The following is a 22,984-nucleotide window of genomic DNA, read 5'->3' as shown; positions in this document are numbered from 1 at the left end:
TGTCTTGTTTTGTGCTACTGCTGCTGGCGGTGGTCTGCGGCTGCTGGCGGTGGTCTGCTGCTGCTGGCGGTGGTCTGCGGCTGCTGGCGGTGGTCTGCGGCTGCTGGCGGTGGTCTGCGGCTGCTGGCGGTGGTCTGCGGCTGCTGGCGGTGGTCTGCGGCTGCTGGCGGTGGTCTGCGGCTGCTGGCGGTGGTCTGCTGCTGCTGGCGGTGGTCTGCTGCTGCTGGCGGTGGTCTGCGGCTGCTGGCGGTGGTCTGCGGCTGCTGGCGGTGGTCTGCGGCTGCTGGCGGTGGTCTGCGGCTGCTGGCGGTGGTCTGCGGCTGCTGGCGGTGGTCTGCGGCTGCTGGCGGTGGTCTGCGGCTGCTAGTCTGTTGTTGCTGCATGATGGACCGCACCAAATCTAATCAGTTCTACTCGTCTTGTATATGATCCTCTGTCCTGTGTGGTAGTTAATACTAGCATCATCACTCTAATAAGACTTAATTGAACTCACAATATGCAAAATTGTAATTAATTTTGTCAATAAAGATGCCAATAATTAAACGTTCTGCCCTACACAATGCTCTAGCCTGTCAAAGGTGAAGTTAAATTCACTCAAGTTGTCCCAAGTTGACGTTTTCGCCATTTTCTGTGTTTCTTTGTTGCAGTGGTTGATTGTCAAGAGTGATGATGATAACCGTTGTGGGCAGCGATGACTGGTTGATAACAGATGGGCGTATTCTGCATTTTTGTGTGCGTGTGTTGAATATGTAAATAAGATGGCGGTGGGGGGAAGATGGTATCTCTGGGTGCAGATATCGGCGGATAATTGAGCTGCAGTAGTTGTTGATGAGGCTGTGGCAGGCGGGCTAGGCTCCCGGTGGCTGTGGCAGGCGGCTAGGCTCCCGGTGGCTGTGGCAGGCGGGCTAGGCTCCCGGTGGCTGTGGCAGGCGGGCTAGGCTCCCGGTGGCTGTGGCAGGCGGGCTAGGCTCCCGGTGGCTGTGGCAGGCGGGCTAGGCTCCCGGTGGCTGTGGCAGGCGGGCTAGGCTCCCGGTGGCTGTGGCAGGCGGGCTAGGCTCCCGGTGGCTGTGGCAGGCGGGCTAGGCTCCCGGTGGCTGTGGCAGGCGGGCTAGGCTCCCGGTGGCTGTGGCCATGAATGATGATGATAATGATGCAGCAGCCATTAGTGAGGGCTGATGAAGTACATGTGATGAAGTAGGAGATGGAGACTGGGGTGGTGTGTGCCGCTGGTATTACCTGTGTAGGGGGGTAGAAATAGCCTAAGCTACTCTGTTCCTTTTAAGATGTATTTCTTTCTTGTCTCAATAAACATACTTGAACTTGATTACATGTGTCCGGCCCGTGGCTTTATTTCCTGTTAAAAGTACATTAAATTCATTTAGAATTAGAGCTGTTAAAAACTTTTAAAAGTCTTTAAGAAACTGAACTGCTGCATCTGCCAGTGATATAGTCTAATTTTGTTGGTAGTTTCTGGTTGAGTGTGGCAGTTAGAGATGGCCTTGCTGGGTAGGTGAGCACAAAAACCGGACATCTCTGTTAGCAGCAGTTTAAAAGGTGTGTGTGTTTGGGGGGGGGGGAGAAATGATATAACCTTGCACGCTCGCAGGAACAGCACAAGGTGCAGGCTGTCTTCACCGCCCTCTCTCTGATAAACATTTTAGTTTTCTATATAAACCAGTTGAAGAGGGTTTTGCCTGAGAAAGTGTGTGTGTTCCCTAAGGTTAGTGACTGGGAGTAGATCAGCATAACGGCGATGAGAATTAAGAATGGAAAGATTGAGAACGCAAGAATATTGAGGGTGTGGGTGCAGTGTGAGGGAGGAATGGTTGTGTAAGGCCACCAAGTAATTTTACCGCTGTATCATGGCGCCTCGCGCAGGAAAGGGAAATTATAATTACATTGGAGGGGACCGGACAGAAAACTGGAATTCGCAAGTATAATCAATGATAAGTAGAGTGAGAACGTTATAATATATAATATATAATTGAGAGAGAGAGAGAGAGTGAGGGGGTAGAGAGAAGAATAAGAAAATGTAACCGATAATGGTGTGAGGGGAAACTACTATATTCTCATTACTAAGACACCTCTCTCTCACTATTCAAGCTGCTGCTAGGGCACACACTTCCCTCCTCCCTTGTGTGACTGAACAGGCTTGTACATAAAACTCTGGATCAATAAACTGTTGCTATTCACAGGCAGCAGCAGCAGCAGCAGCAGCAGGTGGGGAGGTCGCAGGAGGAGGAGCGAGGTCTCATTAGGAGTTGGATGCTCCCATGCTCTTAGCTCTTATTGATTGGCGGCAGTCCTTCTCTCCCTCCCTCCCTCTCTTTCTCTCTCCAGTGTCTCATGCTGGTGGTGGTGGTGGTGTTGTTGTTGGGGAGAGGGAGGGGGGCTCATTGTTTTTGTTGCATTGTCTGGGGGGGATGTGGAGGGGGGTGAGTTTTTGTCTGGGGCTTCTCATAATTCGCGCCATTCTCTTATTTTCTATATCAGCGTTTTCTCCCTCTTCTTAATTTCTGCTGTTTATATTGCCTGCAGTTTTTAGTAAAGCTTTATGCAACGGTGGCTTGTTGAGACCTTCCTGTCCTTTCTCCCTCTCTCACGTGTTCTCTGAGGATAGCCTCATAATCCACCAAAAGCTTACCAGTGTGCTGAGTTAACTCATTAATCTATAACAATCTGTCCTGTGAGATAACGATTTTAGCATCAGACAGCTCGACACAAACTCTGTAACTCATCACTATAGTCTGTGGCAGCTCTGTGCCTGGGTTTGGTTCAGCGTGAGTGAGAAATATTCGTCCTGGCAAGTGTGAGAGAGTAATATTCGTCCTGGTAAGTGTGAGAGAGTAATATTAGTCCTGGTAAGTGTGAGAGAGTAATATTCGTCCTGGTAAGTGTGAGAGAGTAATATTCGTCCTGGCAAGTGTGAGTGAGAAATATTCGTCCTGGCAAGTGAGTGAGAAATATTCGTCCTGGCAAGTGTGAGTGAGAAATATTGGTCCAGTAGCGTTTGCACTGGAATACAGTATCTATTCTCAGTCGTTTTAGGCTTCCGGCGAATATGCATGTTTAGTATATTTTTGAAATGTTACCATTAAGTAAATTGTTTACATTTTGGAAGTGTTGCCAACACAACTGAAGCAGGCGAGCTGCAGGGAGCATGATAATAAAATGTGTGACTAATTCCATTATGCTTATGTCATATTGTTTATAATCAAACAAGTGTTCATGTAAATGTTTTTTTTTCTATAAAATTTACATTATTCAATATTTTCAACATTTGGTTGTTATGCATGTTGGTGTGGTGAAATTGTAGCCTACACTGAAATTGAGACGAGTGACGCTAGCTTCACTGGTGACACGGGCTAGTTACCAGTGTACCGGGGCAGTTACCAGTGTGTCTGGTGCCAGTTACCAGTGTGTGTCTGGTGACACGGGGACAGTTACCCCAGTGTCTGGTGACACGGGACAGTGGTAGGTGGTCCGCCTGGTGAGCACCAGAGAGGAAAGTACCGGTGTGACTGGTTTTAGTGCGTGACGCAGGCTCTGGCGAACAGGTAGAGAACAAGTTCGTGTAACTGAGCGTCCCTGAATGCACACACACACACACACACACACACATGTTTGATCAACAAGGAAGGCAGGAGTGGAGCGGCGTTAACACATGGGTGTGTGCATCATAGGGCCGCCAGGGTGAGTCATGGTGCACCCATTAAGGTATTGTTGGGAGGGAGCAGTACGCTCCGAGGCCGCCTTTGTCTTCCCATCTTCTCTTATTGTTGTGGCACGGCTATATACACCCATGTGTATTTTAGGCTTTCTCCAGCTTTATTATTCTCACACTGACTTTACTGTTAAAAGTTTCGCTGTCAAGCAGATTTTTGCAGGTTCTTAAATGCATGGGAGACACTATTCAGTGGAGTAATAGCAGATTAGCATGTGACAGTGTTAGGTAATTAGTGTGCTTCTGCTAGTCGTGTGTGTCTGCTCATTTGTGAGCTCTCTTCGTCTTAAAAGACCTCTACGGCGATTCTCATCTAGTAATACTCATCTTTGCTGGTTATAACGTCATAAGTGTGTTCCAAAATTAGCCTAGTCAACCCATGACTTGAATTAACAACAAATAAATATAAATGCAAATCCGAATGCAGCCGTAATGAAGCATATTAATGGCTTAATTTATGTATTGTATCTTTTGACATGCAATTTCATGCATAGGCGCAGCATTAAAACATGTGGCAATTGCAGACTCAACTGCTTGCATCCATACGGAGCAACTGAGCGTGTGGTTTTTCCGGTTACAGCCGTCGACACTGTAGCAGTGAGAGGGGGGAGGGGGGGAGCGTGCCTGCAGCACAGTCTGACGAAGTTGTTGTCGCAACCATAACTGGAGTGAGGTGGGGGAGAGAGGTGTTGTGTTGGGGGTGAGGGAGACGTGTGAGTGAGGCAGGTGGTGGTGGTGGTGGTGGGTATTAGCATAGCCAGGCCGTTAACATGATCATTACCGCTGCTTCAAGTCGCCCACCTCTCATCCTTGCTGCAAAATTTCATTTTAGAATGGGGGAGGGTAGGAATATCTGTACTGTCTAATGGGAGAGGAACAGTAAACTGTTACTTGTGTTGGCTAATAGAGGACAGCAGAAATTACTAAATTTCTAAATAGACGGCAAAATTGACATCAGAATGTTGGTGGAAACTAGTTCAGACGGAAGTTGAAAGGTTACGGAGACGGCTAGATTGACCGGACTGCACAGGCTTCAACTCGTCATGTAATTCTACGTTATAACTTCCCTGCAACCGGAAAAGCCTAAGAGATGAATTCACAGAATATTCAGCTTCATGATAGGAAATGTCTTGATGTGAGACTAGACATTGTCAAGTCCTACGTGAGTAGTAAAGCTGATGAGTACCATGTATAATGCAGTCAACCATGGGTTGCGTGTGGGGCTGAAACAGTTGTGCTTCACAAGTTACAACACCACTGTGGGTCTGGGGGAAGGCAACTATCAGGAGAAGCGCCAAGCCATTACGACTATATAGCACTCGGAAGGGATAAGGATTATTGGGGGAAGGAAGGGAAGAAATTATGCCCAACCACTTGGACGGTCGGGGATTGAACGCTGACCTGCATGATGCGAGATCGTCGCTCTACCCTGGTTGAGCTGGACGGGAACGACACATATCCTACGACATGACTGTAGTGCATATTTGCTGTTCTACAATGTGAAAAAAATGAAAAAAACTTTAAGACAATGAATGTGTTGTGACCACTGCGGGCGCTAGGCTCCTTGGTGGGGTGCAAGGTATCTCTCTCTCTACTTACTAAAATGTGAAAAAATAATGTTTTATATGCAGTACTTTAATATTATTTTGGTCGTGATAAGATTAGGTCTGATATTATAAATATGTAGCTCAGAGTAGATTACAGAGCAGGTACGATGATTTCAGCCCTTATCTCTACACGTTATATATATATATATATATATATATATATATATATATATATATATATATATATATATATATATATATATATATATATATATATATATATATATATGTCGTACCTAGTAGCCAGAACGCACTTCTCAGCCTACTATGCAAGGCCCGATTTGCCTAATAAGCCAAGTTTTCATGAATTAATTGTTTTTCGACTACCTAACCTACCTAACCTGACCTAACCTAACTTTTTCGGCTACCTAACCAAACCTAACCTATAAAGATAGGTTAGGTTAGGTTAGGTAGGGTTGGTTAGGTTCGGTCATATATCTACGTTAATTTTAACTCCAATAAAATAAAATTGACCTCATACATAATGAAATAGGTAGCTTTATCATTTCATAAGAAAAAACATAGAAAAAATATATTAATTAAGGAAAACTTGGCTTATTAGGCAAATCGGGCCTTGAATAGTAGGCCAAAAAGTGAGTTCTGGCTACTAGGTACGACATATATATATATATATATATATATATATATATATATATATATATATAGGGAGCAAGAAGTAAGCCTGGGTCTCGTCCTGAACCCTTCCAAGTGTGAAGTAGTCTCCTCCAACCCAGACATCGTAGCTAGAATAAGGTCTGCCTTGCCTGGAGCCCATGTCATTAGGGCCGAGAACAGCACCCTCCTTGGAGCTCCCCTCGGGTCTAACGCCATTGAGGAGATCCTCGACAAGAAAATCGCAGACCTTAGGAGGATGGAAGACAGAATAGGTGACATCGATGCCCACGATGCTTTTTATCTCCTCACCAAATGCCTATCCCTTCCGAGGCTAACCTACTTTCTGAGGTGCGCCCCATCTTACAACAACCCAAAGCTTGACGAGTATGACCTCCTACTGAAGACCATGCTGGAAAAAGTTGTTAACCTCTCTCTCAACGAATGCCAGTGGAAACAAGCCACTCTTCCTGTCAGGCTCGGTGGCTTGGGTGTCCGCACCGCCACCCAAATTGCAGTCCCAGCCTTCCTGTCTTCCTCCTCAGCATCAGATGACCTGGTTAAGGAAATTCTACCTGACACCCTGAGTGATGTAGCGGGGATACAGGACCCCCACTACACGGAATGTGACACGAAATGGGGTGCCATGACAGACCCAGCACTCAGACCAGCCATGCCGAAAGCCAAGAAACAATCCAGTTGGGACAGCCCCATTGTAGACAAAGAAGCCACAGCTTTGCTGGAGGCAGCAACAGCCCCCAGTGATCGTGCACGCCTCACAGCTGTGCAGGCTTCCCATGCAGGGGACTTCCTTCTGGCAGTCCCTATGTCTGCGACAGGCACACGTCTTGATCCGCAGGAGCTCCGTATTGCAGTCGCTCTCCGCCTTGCTGCCCCTATCCACACTGTTCACAGGTGTATTTGCGGCGAGGCAGATGCTGACGAATATGGATTGCATGGCCTGCACTGTGGAAAATCGGGTGGTTGGCACACTAGACACGACGAAGTCAACGACATCATTAAAAGAAGCCTTGCCTCTGCTCAGTGTCCAGCGGAGAGAGAGCCCCGCAACCTACTGAACCATGACTCTGTTAGCTTTGCCGGCCGACCAGACGGAATCACACTGCGTCCGTGGAAGGGTGGCAGGCAGTTAGCATGGGACTATACTTGCGTATCCACCCTGGCAACGACATACATCACCCTCTCTGCCGGCACGGCAGGAGCCGCAGCGACACACAGAGAAAAACAAAAGTCAGTCAAGTACAGGCAATTAGATCAAAGGTACAATTTCGTTCCAATAGGGTCTGAGACCCTAGGCCCATGGGGTGAGAGTGCAAGAAGGTTTCTTAAGGATCTTGGTTCCAAGCTCATTGACACCACAAGAGACCCTAGAGCAGCAAGTTTTCTCTTTCAGCGCCTCAGTGTCGCGATCCAGAGGGGAAATGCCCGCTGCATCCTCGGTTCCTGCCCGGCGTCGGAGGAGTTCGAGGAAATCTACAGCCTCTAGGAAGCGAACTTTTTCTTGTGTCCTCTTAATGTTCATTTTTTGTATAAAATCAGATATGTAACTGTATAACCTTGCATAATAAAGTGTACATCATAATAAAAAAAAAAAAGGGGGTGGTAGGAGAAGTGAACACTCTTTCGTATTCAGAGTTAAATGTCAAGTTTTTCCCTGAGTGCTCTGTGTTCCCTTCTCTGAGGCTGTGGGTCCCTATAATTACACCAGTGGTGGTACCCCCCTATATATATATATATATATATATATATATATGTATATATGTATGTATATATGTGTGTGTGTGTATTATAAAATGCTTTTAATGCATCTCATCAGTAATGTACAAGTATATTTATTTTTAACTTAAGTAAATATTGGTAGGTTTACGTAGTAAGGAGCGTCATGTTAAAGGTAACTTACTGTTGAAGGTGATAACGGCGCTGGGAGTGTGGGCGGCAGAGGTGATCTGCAGAGAACAAAGACTGAAGCAGCAATGTGTCGGGAGGCAAGGCCAGGTACAGCTCTCTCATCTCCTTGATGCCCACCTCTACACCTCCCTCTGCCTCACTTGTACCTCCCTTAGAGTCGTCTGTACCTCCCTTAGACTCGTCTGTACCTCCCTTAGACTCGTCTGTACCTCCCTTAGACTCGTCTGTACCTCCCTTAGACTCGTCTGTACCTCCCTTAGACTCGTCTGTACCTCCCTTAGACTCGTCTGTACCTCCCTTAGACTCGTCTGTACCTCCCTTAGACTCGTCTGTACCTCCCTTAGACTCGTCTGTACCTCCCTTTGACTCGTCTGTACCTCCCTTAGACTCGTCTGTACCTCCCTTAGATTCGTCTGTACCTCCCTTAGATTCGTCTGTACCTCCCTTAGACTCGTCTGTACCTCCCTTAGACTCGTCTGTACCTCCCTTAGACTCGTCTATACCTCCCTTAGACTCGTCTATACCTCCCTTAGACTCGTATGTACCTCCTGGCTCTGCTATACCTTCCCTCTGGCTCTGCAGTGCCGAGTGGTGTTTAATCAACGTAAGGTTAACATATATAGGTTAACATAGGTTAATCTAGCATAGGTTATAGCATAGGTTAGCATTACCAACGTTCATTCATTATTACATCGTGTGCCCAGCTGTGCTCTGGCGTGTAAATCACGATACAATTAAAAATATTGTAAAGTGTGAGGAGCATATACGAGCAAATTTATATACTGCCATATACTTGATACATGGCAGTCATTTTGTATGGTGCGATGCCTCCCACTTCCCCTAACGACACATAAAATCCCGCCCTGCAACGCGCCATCGAGCTTCTTTGTTTCATCGGAGGCAGCCAACGGAAAAAAAGACAAAAAAGTTGGTTCAGTGGGCGTGAGGGGGGGATGGCGGGTAAGGCTAGGCTAGGCTCGACGAGTGTTGCCTTTTTACTGTAATGGAATGTTGTACTAAATGTTATACCGAGCAACGTTTACCCTCCCCGCCGTTAGCAGCAGTGGTGTGTGTGTGTGTGTGGCTTGTAGCCCTGCTGGCGGGCGCGTTGCCTGGGTTTCATCCTTGGGGAGCCATAAAAAGACTGACTTCTTCCAGCAAGCGGCGTGTTTGCTCGTTTCCAGGAGCTATTCATTTGTTTTATATCCACCTCACGATAGTGGTGTAATGTTAACCACGGTGGCCTTCCTATCCAGCTATATTTACTCGGTAGATATCTTATTTGGTTACTGATAGCAAGCATGCGCACATTAGGGTGGAACAGGGTGTGGACGTGCTTATGGCGCGGCCTGGTACTCTGGGCGGGAGGGTGAGTCCACAGTACTAGAATTCGAAGCAATATACAATGGCTTCTCAGCTATGCTTTTGTCATATAAATGATATATTGCCAATCTTGGCTTTGCTTTTGCGCATAGTTGGCTATTAATATTGTTCCGTTATCGTGTCATTGCAATAAAGTTCATTAAATTTGTATCAACAGTTTGTCGTGATAGAGACATCAAATTTAGTTAGAAACGTCTTAGCATTCGAGCATGGAATGTCCTTAATATGGTGATTGATATGCTTGAAGCATGCTTCGACAATGGACCAAACTATGCCCTAATAGTGTGTTATTGAGTGAGAGAGAGGTCGCTGTACTTGTACACTTTTAAGTTTGTTTCGTGACTAAGGGAGGAAGCGGAGACGAGGTTGGGGGAGTGTAGGTGCCTCAGTAGTGACAGGGAGTGTAGGTGCCTCAGTAGTGACAGGGAGTGTAGGTGCCTCAGTAGTGACAGGGGGTGTAGGTGCCTCAGTAGTGACAGGGAGTGTAGGTGCCTCAGTAGTGACAGGGAGTGTAGGTGCCTCAGTTAGTGACATGGAGTGTAGGTGCCTCAGTAGTGACAGGGAGTGTAGGTGCCTCAGTAGTGACAGGGAGTGTAGGTGCCTCAGTAGTGACAGGGGGTGTAGGTGCCTCAGTAGTGACAGGGAGTGTAGGTGCCTCAGTAGTGACAGGGAGTGTAGGTGCCTCAGTAGTGACAGGGAGTGTAGGTGCCTCAGTAGTGACAGGGGGTGTAGGTGCCTCAGTAGTGACAGGGAGTGTAGGTGCCTCAGTAGTGACAGGGAGTGTAGGTGCCTCAGTAGTGACAGGGAGTGTAGGTGCCTCAGTAGTGACAGGGAGTGTAGGTGCCTCAGTAGTGACAGGGGGTGTAGGTGCCTCAGTAGTGACAGGGAGTGTAGGTGCCTCAGTAGTGACAGGGAGTGTAGGTGCCTCAGTAGTGTGTAGACGAACATGGTCCCCGAGTGGGCTGTCATCAGCGCTCGCACCACCTCAAACTCTCATTCAAGATTCATAACGGGGAGTGAGTGAGCGGGCAGACTACAGCTCAGCTCGGGCGTGAGGCAATGGACCAGTCGTGCTGTGTAAAGGGGCCTGCTGCTTCGCTGCACTACACAGCATATTCTACTAAACCAACAATCATGGTGCGTTACAGAATACCTTCGCCGCTGTGATACTGAACGTTCTCGTGGAGATTATCTGCTCTGAATATACAACATACATTGTGTTGCAGTGTCTGATATTGTAAATTGGGAAAGATCCTGAAAATAAAGTTGGCAATGTTAGAAACTACCGAGGTTTACTTCAGTAAAACTGCGTGCTGGGTCGTGCCTCAGATAATTTTTGTGTGTGCACCAAAGGAATATTAATGTGTAGTGCTTCATTTATGATATTGTTAAGAACATTTTGCGACACAGGGCATTAGTGACTGAGCACGGGGCGTGATGTTTGTATCACAGTAGGGCAGTGTGGGAGGTGGTGGTACAAGATTGGGCAGCCTAGCTTGTGATAGTGCGAGAATCCACTTGTTAGCCTAACACGAAAGTACGCATTCTGTGATATACATATACATGGTGACATTTTTAATAGTGCCCTTAAAAAAAGGCATAATATAAAGAAAGTTTGAAAATTGATTTAGTTTATACCTTCGAAAAATAAGAAATTTTGACATTCCAAGGTAGTATTGTGACCTTTAACTTTTTCCATTGACGTACTTTGTCACGTAGTTCTTCAGAATGTCGAGGTTGCTTTAAATATTTAAGAGTATTCCTAGTTACTTTGTTTTATACTGAAGGATGACCAGCCTAATTGCGTGTCTGCACATTCTAACTAGCCATTACTGAATTATAAAACCATTACAGGTTTTCCTCAAGAGAATTCAAATGTTAATGCATAGTTATTCCTATCATACTCCCATGGATGCTTTTTTAATGTATAATATACATGGGTGGGACCCTTAGTGGGACATCCTAACATTGCAGGTGTACTGAAGCATTTACATTACCACTGTGGTTAGAAAACGAATGTTTATAATAAAAATGTTTAGTCTAAACCGTCATTACTATATTAATCGGATGAATCATGATAATGACTTGCTGAATGTTATAAGTCAATTTATCAGTTTGATTTTTATGCTTCCAAATGTGGCTAGCAAGTCATAGGTTGTTGCCGCAAGTCTTGATCAATAGTTGCACGATTGGCGGCTGTTTTGTATAATCCACGATACGACTTCGTGGAAATATATTAAAAGCATCGGCGCTCAAGCGTGAAAGCATAAATTCCGTCAAAGTAACGGGTTTATAGGAAAAATTAAATATACATTTTCTGACCATCGGCAACGATAAGTTGGGTGGGTTGTTTTGATTCGAATGTTTTTTTGTGGTTAGAGAAAACCATTATATTTTTACGTAGTATAAAATGGCGCGAACGTGCTGTTGGTGCACGCGCTTGGCTACGCTGCTCTTCATATCACTGTAGTTATATCACATTTAAATATCATTAAAAGCCAGTAGGAACTCTTACACAACCAAAACAGTAGAGACGCCTAGCCATGTCTTGGGTCAATTGAAATTGAAATAAGTTTATTGAGGTCTGGATCAATTGTCAGTCTGTTCTCTCAACTCCGTAAAAAATACAACCTTTTTACCTAACCAGAAACTTACGAGCCCAAGTAATCACTAGCCAAGGAAGGCTGATGCACCGTAAACGTCGATATTACAATGCTTTAATTTGTACAAATACGTCGCATTCTTAGCGGGTGGATGGGTTCCATTAAAACTGCGACGTATTAATTAGGACGGGTTGAAAGTGTGGGTTTGATGTGTTATCAAATACACTCGGCGCTAAGATATGCAGCTCCACACACACACAACACACCAGTTGACTTCTTTCTGCGTTGAAGAGGAAACTTGATAAACAACCGCAGGGTACCTGATCCACTGGGCTGTGATACCTTACGCTAGACTGCATGCAGCCATGTTGACTAGACCATTAACCAGGGGGGCCTGCGAGACCAGCCCATTAATCAGGGGGTCTATGGAATCAGACCATTCATTAACCAGGGGGGCCTAGGTGACGACCCTGTCACCTAGGCCCCCTAACCATGGGGGCCTAGGTGACGACCTTGTCACCTAGGCCCCCTAACCAGGGAGGCCTAGGTGACGACCCTGTCACCTAGGCCCCCTAACCAGGGAGGCCTAACGTTTAGAGAACATAACCAAGCAAATATTGCGTCGGCCAGAAAAATGATAGGATGGATTACGAGAACTTTCAAATCCAGGGATCCCATCACAATGGTTGCACTCTTCAAGTCACTTGCGTTGTCCCGTATTGAGTACTGCTCAGTACTCACTTTCCCCTTCAGAGCAGAAGAGATTGCTGAAATAAAAGGAATACAGAGAACATATACGGCATACATAGTCGCAATAAAGCACCTAAATTACTGGGATCGTCGCAAAGCTCTCCAAATGTACTCACTAGAAAGGAGACGAGAGAGAGATCAAATAATATACACGTGGAAAATACTCGAGGGCCAGGTCCCAAATCTACACGGTAAAATAACAACGTACTGGAGTGAACGATGTAGAAGAATATGCAGAATAGAACCATTGAAGAGCAGGGGTTTTTTCTTCAAGGAGTGCCGGACCAACCGGGCTGTGGTGGATATGTGGGCCTGCGGGCCGCTCCAAGCAACAGCCTGGAGAACAAAAATTATCACAAGTCAAGCCTGGCCTCGGGTCGGGCTTGGGGAGTAGAACTCCCAGAACCCCATCAACCAGGTATCAAACAGGTATGTCTGGGTGACCAGACCATTGACTCTGTCCGGTTAATGGTCTGGGGAACCTTGGCTCATTCCAGAAAAAGTTCCAATTTACATCTTACTGTTTTCTTTTGTGTATATGTCATGTTTTAGAAACCCATCAAGGTATTTGACTCAATGACGTGTTCCTCCCTCTCCTGGCGGCACGCGGTACACAGTCTAGAAGGCTCTTGTGCCAATCTCTAGCTATTCCTGGGTGAACGGTTGACAGCCTAGTGAAGGAGATGCTTGACAGTATGCAGATGGTAACCATACCGGACCAAACGGACCATACCACATGTGATATGGCAACCTATCTTATTACCATGGATAAATTACCTGAAATCCTTGCACTGTACCCACATTTTGCTTCCAGTAGATGAACGACATATGAGATTCAGAAACAAGTAGTGTATTGTGAGGACTAATAATAAACAGAAGCTCCCCTATGACTATAATATCCCCATTGGCCAAACTATTATGTATTAGCGATAAGACCTACCATTAATGTATGATGACTTACTGTAAATATGTAGCTCTTGTAATAGCACTTTCTCTGTAACTGGCTGACATTGTATCTGTAAGGTGTGGAGGATTGAAGAAATTGTTTATGTAATAATCTAAGATGAGGTCTGATAAAGACCTTTTGTGCCCTCTGTAATGCTTTTGCGCTACCGCTCACAGGATGAGTATGGGGTGCACAATAAACTAGCCGCCTTCGGCGGCAACAAATAATACCACCTGTGGTGAACGGTGACAGGCTGGGCTCTACTTACCTAACAGTGACTTCTAACAGTGAAGTAGAGCTCTTTGTTCCTTCCTTGGTAGCCATGTTGTACCTGTTTAAGAATGGTTTATGGTTCCGTTGAGTTCTGTCCTGTGCATCATTCGCCAGCACATCCTCCTAAGATTACCCAACGTCAAGAAACTGTCGTACTAAAGTGCCCTTATCCTAACCTACCAGAGGACCCAAAACAGAAAACGGGACAGGATGCAAATTTCGCGAGTTGCTACCATTTTCTAGTACGTCAATTTTTGGCCTTAGGGAGAGTATACGTCAAAATGCGACGTGCTATAAAAAGGACGGGTTGAATGTCGCATCTTGCCGACTCTTCAAAGCTCTCTTCGCTCTGAGGATTGCTTGTTTTTATTTTTTTTATCTTTATTTAATAAATTACAATATAAATCATAAATTTTACACGGCTACATTACATATACAGTAGTATAATTCTCAGTAAACAAGTGTTTCATATTATCACAGAACATAAACTTTAAACCCCTAAATATTATACTTATTTTTCTTTAAATGATTTACATTTTTAGATTATATTTACATTAATTTATAGAGGAAATTATTACATTTATATATAATATAATTCTCAGTAAACAAGTATTTCAAATTATCACAGAACATAAACTTTAAACCCCTAAATATTATACTTATTTTTCTTTAAATGATTTACATTTTTAGATTATATTTACATTAATTTATAGAGGAAATTATTACATTTATATATAATATAATTCTCAGTAAACAAATTTTGTGGCTGAATTAGTTAATTTACGCATGCTGGGCCTCGCTGTTGGATCAGCCAAGAAAATGTTGATTAGAGCCCCCACACACACATTTCTCCAAGCAAGATGGCTTATCATAACTCAAGACGTAGATGAGTCCTGTGAGCTGTGATAGTTCAGTGGTGTTTATGTAGGACATTAATGAATGCTCTCTGGGCTGTTTTTGGCTCTTGGTAACTGTTCATAAGTCATTTACGTCTAAAGGTTCTTTCCTAACCAGAAGACTCGCGATCATTTTCAATTATTAGATAAGTTTTGTTGGTGCTGTTGCTGATATAATTAGTGTTCAGTTTAGAAATTAGGGGACGGAGGTATTTTTAGTCCATCAATCTTCATTACATTGTTTAGACAATTTAGATAAATAATTCTCTATCCTGAAGTATGTTCAGGACTTGAGTATATTTGTTGGTTTGTCAGTATAAGCTATTGTGGCAGCCTTACGAAACGTCCAGTGGTTGAATAGGCCTAAAAGCAAATTTTACTGAATTATCACTCCTTCCTGAAGGATTTTCTACCAGTTAAATTTTCACCTAAAACTATAATTCTGAAATGAATCTTTATTTTCTTCTTCCAAATGACACAATTGTCCAGATGTAAAGCTTAACGATGTTAATGTGACTTGAAGCGTTTATTTGTATATTTGTAGTAGAGTTAGAGGTCATGGGCAGTTACAGGTACAAAGCGTTACATTATTGATCAAATACAGCTGTAGTTTGGGAAATCATCAAAGGAATTCGAGCCGAGGCGTGTTGTTGTTTTAGATTCAGCTACTCGGAAGAAAAAGTTCCAAGTAGCACGGGTTATGGTGAGCCCGTAGTGGACTTACCTGGCACAGGACCGGGGCTATAACTCATAGGCGAGGTTTGAGTATAGTGTGTAGGAGGGTAGTGGACAGGTGGTACTGGTGTGGAAAGTGTGGGGAGGGGCCCCACCTCCCATATGCTCGCATCCTGCACTTCTATTGTCTAACTAGAATGGGTTCTTGTGCTCCCCAAGCCCGGCCTGGGGCCAGGCTTGTCGTGATCTAAAAGGCTGTTGCTTGGAGCGACCCGCAGGCCAACATATCAATTACAATCCGGTTCTTGTGTATGGAGGAACCTCCTTTCTTTGTGGAAGCAGTTTTGTGGGTGTGTGTATTTAAGGGGGAATGATAATTGCCATGTTCGAATGCTTTTAAAGTAAGTGCAGTGTTATTCTTGTATATTAAAGCTGATTATTCTTGTGTTGTGGCGCCCTTGGGCGTCAGCATATATCAATCGTTTTCGTATACGGAAACATACATAATTGATTTGTTGTGGAAATAATTATAGTGCCATTAATTTTGCGATCGTCAGTTGCATTAAATATAGTCCTCTGACGGTGCATATTGCCATTAAATATACAAACTCGCCTAAAAGTGATATATACATATATATATATATATATATATATATATATAATATATATATATATAATTATATATATAATATATATATATATAATTATATATATAATATATATATATATAATTATATATATAATATATATATATATAATTATATATATATATATATATATATATATATATATATATATATATATATATATATATAATATATATAATATATATATATTATATACATCATCTGCGTTTATGTATTTGTGACTGCGTGTTGCGGCAACTGTTCTCTCTCCCTTCAATACTTTCGTGTACAAATCTGATACGTGATTTTTATTTCAGAATGACAGTGCGATACGCTTAACAAGAACCATCCATGAGAAGGTAAACTCACACACCCATTTGCTTTTATTTATTTTTGCCTGTTTTCACTAACTATTTTTCACATTCAACAGGACAATCCCTGTGGAATCGTTTTCTCTTGCATATTACTAACTACAATTTTCCACATTTCTGTAGATTTAAATATTTATTTAAATGTAATGGTGTACCTTTGTGCACTATTGTACACACGAATGGTGTACTTTTGTTTGGAGCAGCATTACAATGTTTATATACTATATAATATATATATTATATAATATAATATATATACAAATGGAGGGGACCACCTCTGGTTGAGTTTGTAGGGACCCTTGACCTCGAAGAAGACAATATGCAGCATCTGGGGGGGGAGCCTTGTGGGGCTCCCACACAATATATAATAGGGGTGCCGCCTATAGTGCAATTGTAGGGATCCATAGCCGCGAATAAGAGAATAAAAGAGTATTCAGAGAAGACCTCGTGGATTCTCACTGGACACTAATATTTCCTCCTCCTGTCATCCCTACTTTTTATTATTTTCTAGTGTTTTATTTATTTCAATATAATATATGTAATATAAGCATGCATGAATTATTGATAGGTGCCATGTGTTCGGTAGAGGGGGGTGGTTGTTGTTGTTGGCAGGTGGTTCTAAGGATCAATGTCCTCGCGACCCGGTCACCTGGTTGGTGGTCTGGGGTCAACCAGGCTGTTAGACGCTGCTGCTCGCCTAGCTGCTTTGCCTGGCCAGTTGGGTTTTGGTTTATAGTAATTGGGCTTAAGGACAAGCAACCTCTGGAGGGTTATTAAAGCCCACCACAGTATCATCCTCATTAACCAGCAAGTATATTTTAGCCCAGAACATCGCCCAAGTTGAAGTAAATTATGTATATACGATTGATTGATTGATGAAGATTAAGCCACCCAAAAGGTGGCACGGGCACGAATAGCCCGTAAGTGGTGGCCCTTTTGAGCCATTAATAGTATCAATAGATGATACTGGAGATCTGTAGAGGTACGGCTGCACCCTGCGTGACGGGAGTTGTCTCCCGTGATGTATATACGATTGATTGATGAAGATTAAGCCACCCAAAAGGTGGCACGGGCATGAATAGCCCGTAAGTGGTGGCCCTTTTGAGCCATTACTAGTATCAAGAGCTGATACTGGAGATCTGTGGAGGTGCGACTGCACCCTGCGTGACGGGAGATGTCTCCCGTCTGTGTATATGCGCCGCGAAGGGGGCATATATACCTCCGTATATATATCCCATACCCACGTTAGGTCGGTTAAGAGGCTACGGGTAGGAAGCAGACTTGGCAACAGAGCGAGTCGCGGCGGCCGGGTCGTCACGGGAGTGACTGTGGTGGCCGCATACCAACACTCGCCTGGGAATAATCACCACCTCTACCCCTGCCCCCCTCCCCCCCCCCCCCACACACACACCAGTTAATAATAATGATCACCATTTCCCCAGCAAGCACCAAAGACGTGTGCTGGTGCCGCCTCCTCCCTCCCTGCCTCACCACCCCTGCTATTCTCACCTCAGATACACACACCTTCTCCAGAGAGAGAGAGAGGAGACATGAGAGAGAGGAGGAGAGAGGAGAGAGAAGGAGCGAGAGAGAGGAGGAGAGAGGAGAAGAGAAGGAGCGAGAGAGAGGAGGAGAGAGAAGAGAGAAAGTAGAGAGAGGGAGAATGAAGGAGCAAGAGAGAGAAGCGAGAAAGTAGAGAGAGAGAGAGGGAGAGAGCAAAAGTGAATTTCGTGCTTTTAGCCTAAAATATGATAATATTTACAGCAATGGCTTGGCATGTGACGTAAATTATAATTATTACATGGAATCAGCGTGAAGATTATAGGTATCTGACGCTGCTTCAGGTCTTCAACTCCAGTTCTCGTTTCCCCACAATTGGCGCGGGTCTGTTATTTCGTAGTAAATGTTAGTCATTTAGTGTTTTGGGGTCACTTCCTGTGTTGTGTCGTCCGGGAAGTTGGCTCTGGTTAATAGTTTGATAAGGGAGAGAAAGTGTTTACCTAAACCATAAAGATGTGCCTGGCATGTTGAGTGGGGAGTGTTGCCAACGGCTTCTTCATCCTCTTCTCTGTTCAATTTAAATCGACATAAGTTGCATTACTACTCCAACTAATACTATATTAATGCCATTAATAATCTCGGGGGGGGGGATGATAATGATCATCAACTTTATATTATTAATACATATTTTAAAATGTTGGCATACAGACGTAAAATCTAAGGAGATGGGTAACATTTGTTGGGTAAGCTATTGGCATGCATGAAAAAGGTGTAAATATTTGTTGATAGCCGAGGAACACTTGATTTATTAAACGATAAAAGTGCAGTTTTTAATCTCCATGGTTGAGGAATGTAAGAAAAAAATGTGCGCGCGCGAGAACAAAATATTAAGTTACAGTGAAGATCACGTGGAGACCCGTCCTCCCGCGGGGGAATATTTTTTTTTAACATGGTGGTTGATCACGTGCTGAAAAGTGCTCCAAGAGGACTCCATGTTGATATCAAATGTGTATTATCCCTATTTGTGGGTGAGGCTGGGTTTGTTCCCAGTGTTAAAATATTCCCTCCTGTGTGAAGCTAGGCTTGTTCACAGTGTTAAAATATTCCCTCCTGTGTGAAGCTAGGCTTGTTCCCAGTGTTAAAATATTCCCTCCTGTGTGAAGCTAGGCTTGTTCCCAGTGTTAAAATATTCCCTCCTGTGTGAAGCTAGGCTTGTTCACAGTGTTAAAATATTCCCTCCTGTGTGAAGCTAGGCTTGTTCACAGTGTTAAAATATTCCCTCCTGTGTGAAGCTAGGCTTGTTCCCAGTGTTAAAATATTCCCTCCTGTGTGAAGCTAGGCTTGTTCACAGTGTTAAAATATTCCCTCCTGTGTGAAGCTAGGCTTGTCCCCAGTGTTAAAAAGTTCCCTTAACTGGAATTGCTCGTCTAGACTGCTTCCTGCAATTCTCTCTGCTATTACGGAGTTGTTAAAACATTCTTTTTTTGTTTTAATTTCATGTGGGAGAAGTTAGCCATCTTTGTAATTAGTGATACTAATTCCCTGTGTCAACAACACGTCTTGGAGACGCTGTTATCAGGTCTCCCCACTCCCTCAGTCTTCCTCTCCTCCTCAACAGGCAAGTGACTAGATTTTTGTGGTGGGGGGTGGGGGAATATTAGCCAGTACTCACCTAGTTGTGCTTGCGGGGGTTGAGCTCTGGCTCTTTGGTCTCTGCCTCTCAACTGTCAATCAACTGGTGTAGAGATTTTGGAGCCTACTGGGCTCCAAATCAAATCTATTTTTGAAACTGTGTATGGAGTCTGCCTCCACTGTCAGGCCCCTCAGCTGTCAGGGGCCTGACAGCTGAGTAGACAGCGCTCGGGATTCATAGTTCTGAGGTTCAGGGTTCGATTCCCGGTGGAGGCGGAAACAAATGGGCAGAGTTTTTTTTCATCCTAATGCTCCTGTTCACCTAGCAGCGAATTAGTACCTGGGAGTTAGACAGCTTCTTCGGGCTGCTTCCTTGGAGTGTGTAACAGAAAGGAGGACGCTAAGCCCCGAAATCATCTCGAGATAACCTCAAGATAACCACCACATCACTGCCTAATGCATTCTATTTGTTAACTACTATGACACTGAAACAAATCCTTCTAATATCTCTGTGGCATTTAGGAACCAAGTTTCCACCTGTGTTCCCTGTTTGTGTTCCACCCATACTAAATAGTTTGCCTTTGTCCACCTGTCAATTCCCTCGAGAATTTTGTAGGTGGATATCTTACTCTTCTGTATTCTAGGGACGTGAGGTTTAGCTCCCGTAGCATTTCCTCGTAGCTCATACCTCTCAGTTCCGGGACAAGTCTGGTGTCACGTCTGAATCTTCTTCTAACTTTGTCTTGTGTTTAACTAGGTATGGACTCCAGGCTGGAGCTGCATACTCCAGGATTGGTCTGACATAAGTGGTATACAAGGTCCTGGACGATTCCTTACCAAAGTTTCTAAAGATAGTTCTTATGTTGGCCAATCTAGCATATGCCGCCGATGATATCCTTTTGATGTGGGCCTCTGGGGACAGGTTCGGTGTGATATCAACCCCCAGATCTTTCTATTTGACTCTTGCAGGATTTCACCTCCCAGATGGTATCTTGTGTTCAGCCTCCTTCGCCTGCTTCCTTCGCCTAATTTCATTACTTTACACTTTCCTGCGTTAAACTTTAGTGGCCATTTTCTAGACCATTCCTCCAGTTTCCCCAGGTCGTCCTTAGTCTCTGTCTATCTTCATGTCTTTCTTCTCAAAAATTTTACATCAGTAAACATTGAGAGGAATGAATCTATACCCTCTGGAAGATCGTTTACATATATCAGAAACAGGATGGGTCCAAGTACAGAGCCCTGTGGGTCTCTGCTGGTGACATCTCGCCAATCTAATGTCTCCCCCCCCCCCTCACAGATACTCATTTGATTGATTGATGAAGATTAAGCCACCCAAGAGATGGCATGGGCATGAATAGCCCGTAAGTGGTAGAGATACTAGCTGCTTCTGCTGTTGTTTTAGATTTAGCTACTCAGAACGAAATGTCCATGTAGCACGGGCTATGGTGAGCCCGTAACTCACCTGGCACAGGAGCGGCGCAAGTAGTACGGGCTATGGTGAGCCCGTAGTGGACTTAGTGTTACTGGCTGTTGTTGTTATTATAGAATCAGCTACTCGGAACAAGTTCCAAGTAGCACGGACTATGGTGAGCCCGTAACTTACCTGGCACAGGAGCGGGGCAAGTAGCACGGGCTACGGTGAGCCCGTGATGGTTACCGGCTGGTTCCTGTTGCTTATATACTCCCTTAATATTACCACTGAAGCACCTTACCTGTTATTCCTGCCTGTTTCTCCAACTTGGCACTGGTGTTGCCACAAGAAATCGTTCTTTGGATTTATCTTATCTAACGCTATAACAATTCCTTATGATACCCCGATCACTGCGTTGCTGTACACAGTACGGGACCACAAACTGTGTTTTGGTCTCTGCCACTTGAATATCTCGGGGGATACTGATGTTAATTCACAGACGCGCTCTGACACGTGTGTGTGTGTGTGTCTTTACTGGTGCCAGTGGCCAAGTTACTGTGGTCGGTTATATCATTAGACTTTGTGACGCTTTGTCGATAATGTCAAAAATTATTGTGTTAAGTGTGAGGACAGGTTATGCACTCAAAAATTGTTGTGTTAAGTGTGAGGACAGGTTATGCACTCAAAAACTGTTGTTAGGTGTGAAGACAGGTTATGCACTCAAAAATTGTTGTTAGGTGTGAGGACAGGTTATGCACTCAAAAATTGTTGTTAGGTGTGAAGACAGGTTATGCACTCAAAAATTGTTGTTAGGTGTGAGGACAAGTTATACACTCAAAAATTGTTGTTAGGTGTGAGGACAGGTTATGCACTCAAAAATTGTTGTTAGGTGTGAGGACAAGTTATGCACTCAAAAATTGTTGTTAGGTGTGAAGACAGGTTATGCACTCAAAAATTGTTGTTAGGTGTGAAGACAGGTTATGCACTCAAAAATTGTTGTTAGGTGTGAAGACAGGTTATGCACTCAAAAATTGTTGTTAGGTGTGAAGACAGGTTATGCACTCAAAAATTGTTGTTAGGTGTGAAGACAGGTTATGCACTCAAAAATTGTTGTTAGGTGTGAGGACAGGTTATGCACTCATGCCAGATGCACAGAGTGAAGGAGTTCTTCATCTTCCATCTTGACTACGGCAATTCCCCCCCCCCCCCCTTGGCGGGGACAGGACGCTTGTACTTAAGCATATCTAAGATCTCCTAAGGCCAGTACTGTCCTTCCCCTTGATGATGCAACTCAACAGTTTTCCAACTCGGGCAGCTATTTTACTGCTAGGTGAACAGAGGCATTAGGTTATCTTGAGGTTATCTTGAGATGATTTCGGGGCTTTAGTGTCCCCGCGGCCCGGTCCTCGACCAGGCCTCCACCCCCAGGAAACAGCCCGTGACAGCTGACTAACTCCCAGGTGAAAGGAAATGTGCCCAATCGTTTCTGTCTCGCCCGTGGATTGAACCTGGGTCCCACGGTTGTGAGGCGAGGACTTAGACTACAGCCCAACATGAATAAATCACATTATTAATATAGCAGTTCGTAACCAAAGACCCATAAAGTGTGTTTAAAGGGCTTAGTACCATAAGATGTATTTTATACATCCTGTGATGTATTTTATGCATCCTGTGATGTATTTTATGCATCCTGTGATGTATTTTATACATCCTGTGATGTATTTTATACATCCTGTGATGTATTTTATACATCCTGTGATGTATTTTATACATCCTGTGATGTATTTTATGCATCCTGTGATGTATTTTATGCATCCTGTGATGTATTTTATACATCCTGTGATGTATTTTATACATCCTGTGATGTATTTTATACATCCTGTGATGTATTTTATACATCCTGTGATGTATTTTATACATCCTGTGATGTATTTTATACATCCTGTGATGTATTTTATACATCCTGTGATGTATTTTATGCATCCTGTGATGTATTTTATACATCCTGTGATGTATTTTATGCATCCTGTGATGTATTTTATACAT

General features: G+C 44.0%; 1 protein-coding gene across 40 annotated transcripts in view; it reads left to right on the top strand.

The window, feature by feature from the left end:
• Positions 1-22,984, top strand: part of tou (toutatis) — a 435,009-nt gene that overhangs the window by 272,461 nt on the left and 139,564 nt on the right. For 37 of the 40 annotated variants that reach the window (XM_069319208.1, XM_069319211.1, XM_069319249.1 and 34 more), the window contains one exon: positions 16,342-16,383. The exons of 2 other annotated variants lie outside the window; for them this stretch is intronic. In XM_069319208.1, coding sequence (XP_069175309.1) covers positions 16,376-16,383 — 8 coding nt within the window. In that variant the 5' untranslated portion in view covers positions 16,342-16,375. Of the gene's footprint in view, positions 1-10,297; positions 10,393-16,341; positions 16,384-22,984 lie in introns of those variants that run through there. One more of the 40 variants, XM_069319214.1, reaches the window with a different exon arrangement.

This window comes from Procambarus clarkii, chromosome 92 (genome assembly GCF_040958095.1).
Source record: "Procambarus clarkii isolate CNS0578487 chromosome 92, FALCON_Pclarkii_2.0, whole genome shotgun sequence".
Lineage (NCBI taxonomy): Eukaryota > Metazoa > Arthropoda > Malacostraca > Decapoda > Cambaridae > Procambarus > Procambarus clarkii.
The sequence above is the reverse complement of the archived record's forward strand: the minus strand, read 5'-3'. Positions and strand labels throughout refer to the sequence as shown.